The following is an 8,700-nucleotide window of genomic DNA, read 5'->3' on the forward strand; positions in this document are numbered from 1 at the left end:
TCCACCCACCCTCTCCCACTCAACACTCCCACCCTCCCTCTCTTCCCTCTCCTCCTCCCTCTCCCTCTCCCTCTCCCCTCTCACCCTCTCCCTCACCCTCTCCCTCTCCCTCCTCCTCTCCCCACACCCCACTCCCTCTCCCTCCACCACCTCACCCCACACCCTCCTCCCTCTCCCACACCCTCTCCCTCTCTCCCTCTCCCTCTCCTCCACCCTCTCCCTCTCTCCCTCTCTGTCTCCTTCTCCCTCCTCCTCTCCTCCTCTCCCTCTCTCTCTCCCTCTCTCTCTCCCTCTCCCTCTCCCTCTCCCTCCTCTCCCTCTCCTCCTCTCTTCCTCCCTCTCTTCCTCTCCCTCTCTCCCTCTCCCTCTCCCTCTCTCCCTCTCTCCCTCTCCCTCTCCCTTCCCACTCTGTCTCCTTCTCCCTCTCTCCCTCTCTCCCTCTCCCTCTCTGTCCCCCTCTCTGTCCCTCTCTCTGTCCCCCTCTCCCTCTCCCTTCCCTCTCTCCCTCTCCTCCTCCCTCTCCTTCCTCCCCTCCCTCTCCCTCTCTTTCCCTCTCCTCCTCCCTCTCCCTCTCTCCCTCTCTCTCCCTCTCCCTTCCCTCTCCCTCCTCCTCTCCCTCTCCCTCTCTCCCTCTCCCTTCCCTCTCTCCCTCCTCACTCTCCCTCTCCCTCTCCCTCTCAACTCTCCCTCCCTCCCTCCCTCCCTCTCCCTCTCTTTCCCTCTCCTCCTCCCTCTCCCTTCCCTCTCCCTCTCCCTCCTCCTCTCCCTCTCCCTCTCCCTTCTCTCTCCCTCTCTCCCTCTCTCCCTCTCCCTCTCCTCCTCCCTCTCCCTCTCTCCCTCTGTCTCCTTCTCCCTCCTCCTCTCCTCCTCTCCCTCTCCCTCTCTCTCTCTCCCTCTCCCTCTCCCTCTCCCTCCTCCTCTCCCTCCCTTCCCTCTCCCTCTCTCCCTCTCCCTCTCTGTCCCCCTCTCTGTCCCCCTCTCCCTCTCCCTTCCCTCTCTCCCTCTCCTCCTCCCTCTCCTTCCTCCCCTCCCTCTCCCTCTCTTTCCCTCTCCTCCTCCCTCTCCCTCTCTCCCTCTCTCTCCCTCTCCCTTCCCTCTCCCTCCTCCTCTCCCTCTCCCTCTCTCCCTCTCCCTTCCCTCTCTCCCTCTCCCTTCCCTCTCTCCCTCCTCCCTCTCCCTCTCCCTCTCCCTCTCAACTCTCCCTCCCTCCCTCCCTCCCTCTCCCTCTCTTTCCCTCTCCTCCTCCCTCTCCCTTCCCTCTCCCTCTCCCTCCTCCTCTCCCTCTCCCTCTCCCTTCTCTCTCCCTCTCTCCCTCTCTCCCTCTCCCTCTCCTCCTCCCTCTCTCCCTCTGTCTCCTTCTCCCTCCTCCTCTCCTCCTCTCCCTCTCCTCCTCTCTTCCTCCCTCTCTCCCTCTCCCTCCTCCTCTCCCTCTCTGTCCCCCTCTCCCTCCCCCTCCCCTCTCTCCCCCCGCTGCAGAGTGCTGGTTCTGGACAAGGGGGAGATCTCAGAGTTCGACACCCCCAGCCAGCTGCTGTCCCAGCGCGGCGTGTTCTACGGCATGGCCAAAGACGCAGGCCTGGTGCAGTAGCGCCCCCCCCCCCCCCCCCCCCACCCTGTCTGCCAGCGACACCCCCGGCGCCCGCGCGCGCGGAGTGGCCCGCCGTGACACTCCCGACTCACACACCACACATCGCGCCGCCGCCGCCGCCGCCGCCGCGACACTCCCCGTCTCCCTGGAGCGCCGCCGCTTCAGTCCTGAGGAACGCCGGCGACCTTCCGGCGACCTTCCGGTTTGTGTGTCTCGCTCCCGAAAGCGAGACTTCAGGAACGTTCTGCCCCACGGAGCCCCACGCCGGCCGCCCCCCCGCCCCCCCCCCCAACACACACGCCGGAGTCGCGGCGGCAGCTCAACGTAAAACCATGCCCCCGACCGACGCCGGCGGCACCGAGCGGCCACGTCGCCCGTCGGTTCTGTGGGATCTAAGGAAGCCATTTATAAAAGAGGAAAGTAGGATCTCTGCATTTTACTGCTTGACACAAGTCTGGAATTTAGTGCCTTCTGGCTAGGGAGAACAACCTCTGAATGTAAACGTTTTTTAATCAGTTGTCCAGAGCATATATATATATATATATATATATTAATGTATAAATATATAAATATATATATATGTATTCTTACACATACAAAGACATAAGGAACATGTTTTTTTTTTTATTATTATTATTTGTACTCCACAACCTAGCAATACTGTGCCACTGTCCTCTTTCCAGAACTCTCTCCAGAGAGGCCGTCCCCTGCTTAGAAGGGTGGCGGCCTCACCTATTTTTGTACTGTATTTTTATTTAAGCTACTTTTAAAGGTTTTCTTTTCTAGGGAAGATTGTTTGGCTTACATGTGTGATTCGTTTCTGAGGCACTGCAGTAAAATGGAAAGGAAAAAAGAACTTGAATTTTGTGCTACCAAAATATGGACGTATCTTATTGCCTTTATTAAAAAGATATATAAATGATAACTTGTCGTTTGATTCACAATGGAGGAGAAAAAAAAAAAACTTTCTTCCCGCATATCTGTTACCCTCATGCAGAACTTCTCTTGAAAGTCATAACGGATTACATTTGACCAGGATTTATAGGATTTTAGCTTTTGAACCGTTCCTTTTTACAAAGTTGATCCAGAGTTGATTTCTGCCTTCCCTTCCCAGGAAGTCCCACAGGGACAGATCGCCTGTAGCACAGAACTGATGCAGAGCAGCTGTACTGACACATTCAATCGACTATTGAAAAGGCTTCATCCATTGTCTCATGGGACACACACACACACAGACACACACACACACAGACGCACACACACACACCTAATCTCAACTGACAGGTCTGGATTCAGCCAGAAATAGGGTTAGGATCTTTCTGGAAACTGTCGGTCACTTTTTGTGGAACTGCGTGGGAGAGTCCATCTCTACCGTGTCTACATGTACATTTCAATTCAGGGCGTTTAGCAGAAGCTTTTATTCAAAGCGACTTGCAATAAGTACATATGTCAGAAAAAAAAGAGAAACCTCAATATATCTCTGTCGGTACAGTGAGCACCAAGAACCAAGCACTAACCCATCACTAGGTTAACCCGTTCCCTGTATACAACAAAGACAGCTACGATAAGATGCTACACAATGCAAAGTAGATATTAATTGTGTAAATATTAATTATCCTGTCTGGGAGAGTCCATCTCTACCATTCTACTCGTAGGTATTCATTTAGTTTATTAATAAAACAAAAGGGTGCAGTGATGAAAGTTGTTTCACAGCATTTCCATCGTTCCATCGTCACCCTGAGATTTCCATCAACCCAGCAACTAAATAAAAAGGTTCTTCTGAAAAGTTAGGGTTAGGCTGGCGTTCCTAACAGCACAACTTATATTTAAACGTACATATTCCATGTTAATTTCCTCGCCTTGCAGAAATCATAAAGCTGGATGGGTTCTGACCCAGAAAAGATATGAATCTGATGTTGGAGGTTCAGTTAGTATTCATTCGTTTTCTCCAAGCAAAGTTTGAAACCTCAAATAACCCCGACTCCTTTAATGTTTTCAGTTAAATTGGTTCGATACTGTGCGCTCCATTTCAAACCTGTGTCTGTTGTACCTTCCAACGAATATTCTAACGTTTGTAGCCTCAATTTGCATCTTATAGACACAGTGGCTTTGAAAGTTATGAGTGGGTATGAAAATGAAATATTTCACTAATCAATGTCATCCATGTGTGTGTGTGTGTGTGTGTGTGTGTGTGTGTGTGTGTGTGAGAGAGAGAGAGAGAGAGAGAGAGAGAGAGAGAGAGAGAGAGAGAGAGAGAGAGAGAGAGAGAGAGAGAGAGAGAGAGAGAGAGAGAGAGAGGGCACCTGAGGTGAGGTAAGTAATGGAGTCTGATGAAAATTAGAATGAATGAGAAATTGTGAAGTGCAATACACAGAAATATTACCCATCACATCAAGGTTATGCAAAGGTAATTTTATTGAGGGAGTTGTGGCACACACGCGCGCGCGCGCGCTTCCCTCGTCCTTAAGTGACCCGGTGAGAAAGCCAACAGAAACGAGAACACACGGTTACAGTACAGCACGTTTTGGGTTCGCTGCCCAGCCTCTCTTCTGCATCGAGTCTGCGTTCCTCTCCTCAGTTCACCTTTCTGCTCTGCTCTGCTGCGGTCCTGCCGCAGGGCCTGGGATAGGACCGGGTTCTGATCGTTATCCACAAAGCTCTGGCTGCGTCTACCACAGGGAACACACTGTCGGGTCTCTGGCCTTAAACGTGGTTCATCCCGTAGCGCGTTCAGTCTGCAGCATTACGAGCATTACGGATCTCTGAGAGGGATGTAGACATGAATGTAGAATGTAGACATTCCGACATTCAAAAGTCCACGCTAAGATGTATTTAGAGCGCTAATCCGGAAGGCGACACAAAGACGCGCACTGTAAATCAAAGGTTATATATGTAGCCTGTAAATTAAGGTTAAGTCCGGCTGGGTTTTGTGGTCACATGTTGGACAAGGTGCTGAAAAGAACATTTCTGAGGGCAGAATTGGGCCGGTGACTGCAAAGCAGCTGGAGTTAATTAAGTGGTTTCAAGTTAACGAAGACACAATTAGCAATGTAGTGGCAGCTCTTTTGATATAGCATTCAAATAACATTCAAGTACATGTTTATTGTGCTGTAAATCCACAACGCAGCAGATGCGTTATTTGAAAGGCGTTTAATTGCTGGATTCCTTTTTTTTTTTTTTTTTTACAAGCAAACAATAATAAGAAGACATCAAGAACATCTGACTATAAACTCATAATTTGGTATTCAAGACATTCCTTTGTTATTCGTTCCTTGACTTTACTGAGGCTGGCACTTTTATCCGATTAAACATGAGAAACGAATTCTTGAAACTTTATTTGAATTGTATTTTCATTCCTTATTAGTTACTAGCACTCATTCAAAAAAAGCACTGGGTTTAATACGATGTGGTTTATACTTCAATATTCTGATATGGACTAGGGATTTGTTAATATGATCATTCGTTTCCTAATTAAGAATGATTTAAAATAATAATATTGATCCTAATCACAATAATCATAATAATAACAAAGATATAAGATATAGCCTATATAATTTATTTGTAATGGTTAATTATTTTGTAAATTAATATTAACTAGTCTTAGACGCAGGCCTATACATTATATATACACTATTATTTAAATATAAATATAATTATTTATATATATATATATATAATATTATATTATATGTTACAATTCAGTCCATCATTCGAACCGATTGAACCTAATTCAAAGAATGTTCCCATAGATATGTTACATTAAAAAAAAAAAAAAAGTCTTAGTCTTTCCACCTATCAATAAATATTCCCCAGCTTCAGATCAATAAACAGTCTCTCTGTTCCAGTGATCTTCAGGGGCCGCGGTGAGTCTCAACGCGCTGCAGCCCGGCCGCCAGTGAAGGGTTAATAATCCCTTTAGCAGGCAGGTGCCCCGCTGTGCGCCCCGAGCGCATCAAAGTAGGCTACCTCAAAAGTTCTTTCAACAACTCCGAGGCGATCCATAACTGTCATTACCAGTTAGGATACCTGGCCAGCTATGTTAGCGGAGGTTCCGCATTGGGCGCTCGGAGATCTTTCCTTTTTTTCCTTTACTCACGCAAAGTATAAATAGGAGAATCCCGTGTTGTAGTTGAAATTAAGTGATCAACCCGAAGTGGAGCGACGGACCTCCATCGGCCTCACCGGAGCTCTTGGTTCCCCAGGTGGACACGTGACGCGTCTTGATGCTGGTCGTCTGATTAAACCCGCACATCTGGCTTACATCTCCGACCATTAACCGCTGGGTCCGAGCCGGTGAGTCAGAGCGTTTCTCCACTCGCTGCGTTCAGCCTCACGCTGGCCATGTGGTGGATGCTGTTCCCTCGGTGGATATGGTTCTTGGCGTACCTCTGCGCGTGGATGGACCCCCACGCCACAGCGATGCCCCGTGCAGCCCTTTCGCATGCCGGCATCTGCCCCAACGAGATGAACCCCAACCTCTGGGTGGACGCGATGAGCACTTGCACCCGAGAGTGTGAACACGACCAGGTACGTTCATTACGCGCTAATCATTCCTTAATTACGCATACCATTACGCATGCCTTTACGCGTATTTTCCTCAGCCCTCGTAATAAACGGTTGATTTTCTAATTTGACAAAATGGGAACATTGTTTTAAAAAAAATAATGAATCACACGTCTAACAAATGTAATACTTTATTATTTTTTTTTAAAAACAATGTCTTCATTTAATGACGTCTGTCTGCCTCCGCTCCCCCGCAGGCGTGCGAGGGCTTCGAGCGGTGCTGCTCCAACGTGTGCGGCACGCGGAGCTGCGTGGCGGCGCGCCACGTCGACGCCAACAAGAGCCCCGCGGGGGCCCCCCCCCACGGGGGGGGCCCCACCTGCGCCGGCTCCACCTGCCCCCAGCAGGGCTCCACCTGCGACATGTGGGACGGCCAGCCTGTGTGCCGCTGCCTGGACCGCTGCGAGCGCGAGCCGCTCTTCACCTGCGCCTCCGACGGCATGACCTACTACAACCGCTGCTACATGGACGCCGAGGCCTGCTCCAAGGGCACCAGCCTCTCCGTGGTCACCTGCCGCTTCCACCTCACCTGGCCCAGCACCAGCCCCCCACTGCCCCCCGGCACCACGCCGAGGCCCACCACCGCCACGCTGCCCGCCACCACCGCCGCCGCCGCCGCCCCCGCCGCCGCCGGCCCCGCCCGGCCCCAGCCCCCCGTGCTGCTCAGCAGCCCCACGCACCAGGCGGTGGCCGTCGGCGACACGGCCAGCTTCCTGTGCGACGTGGCGGGGAGGCCGCGGCCCGACATCACCTGGGAGAAGCAGCCGGCGCCGCAGGAGGGGGGCGGCGGCGGCGGTGGCGGCGGCGGCACCGGCGGAGGGGAGCGCGTCCTGCTGAGGCCCAACACGGTGCGGGGCAACATGGTGGTCACCAACATCGGGCAGCTGGTCATCTACAACTCCCAGCCCGGGGACTCGGGCGTGTACACCTGCACGGCGCACAGCCCCCTGGGCTCGGTGGCCGCCCACCACCCCCTCACCGTGGTGCCCAACCCGCCGCCCGCCGCCCCGGGGCCCGAGAACGTTAGCCGCTGCCTGCCCGAGGCCTGCGTGAGGCCCCCCGGGGCCCCCGGTGGTAACAGCAGCGGCGGAGGCGCCGGTGCCGATGGAGCCGCTGGCGGCGGTGGCGGAGGAGGAGGAGGAGGAGGAGGAGGAGGAGGAGGAGCCGAGGACTGCGGGGGCGACCAGGAGAAAGTCGTCTGGTACTACGAGCCGGCGAGCAACAGCTGCCTCTCCCTGACCTCCTGCCCCGGCGGCGGCGGCGGCGGCGGCGGCGGCGGCGGCGGCGGGCCCAACGGGGGCCAGAGCGACTCCCCCGGCGACGCCGCTGGCCCGCCCCAGGGGCCCCGCGGCCGGGTGTTCCAGAGCTACGAGGAGTGCATGCGTTGCTGCGGCCCCGAGCTGTCGGGCCCCTGCGGGCTCCCCAGCCGCCAGGGCCCCTGCAAGGCGTACGAGCCGCGCTGGGCCTACAGCGCGGCGCTGCTGCAGTGCCAGTCCTTCATCTACGGCGGCTGCGACGGCAACGACAACAACTTTGAGTCCAAGGAGGCGTGCGAGGAGATGTGCCCCTTCCCCAGGAACCAGCACTGCAAGGCCTGCCGGTCGCGCGGCCGCATGGTCACCAGCTTCTGCCGCAGCGACTTTGTGATCCTGGGCCGCATGTCGGAGCTGACGGAGGACAAGGACTCGGGCCACGCCCTGGTGGCCATCGAGGAGATCCTCAAGGACGACAAGATGGGGCTGCGCTTCTTCGGCCGCGAGCCCCTGGAGGTGACCTTCGCGGACATGGACTGGAGCTGCCCCTGCCCCAACGTGACGGGCGCGGCGGAGGCCGAGGGCCAGGTCATCGTCATGGGCGACGTGAGCGACGGCGCCGCCGTGCTGCGGCCCGAGAGCTACGTGGGGGCGTCCAGCCCGCGGCGCCTACGGAAGCTGCGGGAGGTCATCGCCAAGAACACGTGTGACATTCTGAAGGACATCGCCAACAGCCCGCAGTGAGGGGGGGGCGCCCCCCCCCCCCCCCCTGCTCGGGCCCCCCGGGGTGCATAACAACCGGCCGTTAGAGAGCCGTCTCACCGCCTCACCGTCCCCCCCCACCCCCCCCCCCCCCACCCTCCTCCTCGGAGGCGACGACCAGAGCCGGGTGGTGACCCGGCGGTGGAGCTCTGTGGACGACCTTCCAGTCACATTACCGTTTATTAGACTGTGTAAAAATAACACGACTTCTATGTTGTTTTGGGGACTCGCTTATTTAGTTATTTCGTTGTTTTTTTTAAATGTGACGTTTCATGACATTTACATTAACATTTACATTTAAGGCATTTAGCAGACGCTTTTATCCAAAGCGACTTACAACAAGTACATTTGTCAGAAGAAACATAAACAATATATCTCTGTGGGCGCAGTGAGGATGTTCATAGAACCAAGAGCCAAGCACTAACCACCACTAGGTTAACCCGTTCCCCGTATACACTAACCACCCACTAGGTTAACCCGTTCCCCGTATACACTAACCACCACTAGGTTAACCCGTTCCCCGTATACACTAAC

The 8,700-nt window shown here is 54.2% G+C and overlaps 1 protein-coding gene and 1 pseudogene across 2 annotated transcripts in view; both read left to right on the plus strand.

Annotated features, from left to right (window-relative positions):
* Nucleotides 1-1,599, plus strand: part of LOC311355821 (ATP-binding cassette sub-family C member 3-like) — a 45,564-nt gene extending 43,965 nt beyond the window's left edge. The window contains exon 23 of the mRNA XM_084475650.1: nt 1,477-1,599. Coding sequence (XP_084331776.1) covers nt 1,477-1,588 — 112 coding nt within the window. The 3' untranslated portion in view covers nt 1,589-1,599. The remainder of the gene's footprint in view (nt 1-1,476) is intronic.
* A 4,330-nt stretch (nt 1,600-5,929) lies between these two features.
* On the plus strand, nt 5,930-8,148 carry LOC311355822 (WAP, Kazal, immunoglobulin, Kunitz and NTR domain-containing protein 2 pseudogene; annotated as a pseudogene). Its single transcript has 3 exons — nt 5,930-6,115; nt 6,349-7,249; nt 7,346-8,148. The product of its transcript is annotated as a WAP, Kazal, immunoglobulin, Kunitz and NTR domain-containing protein 2 pseudogene (transcript).
* The last annotated feature ends 552 nt before the right edge of the window (nt 8,149-8,700 follow it).

This window comes from Micromesistius poutassou (assembly GCF_964030765.1).
Source record: "Micromesistius poutassou genome assembly, chromosome: 11".
Lineage (NCBI taxonomy): Eukaryota > Metazoa > Chordata > Actinopteri > Gadiformes > Gadidae > Micromesistius > Micromesistius poutassou.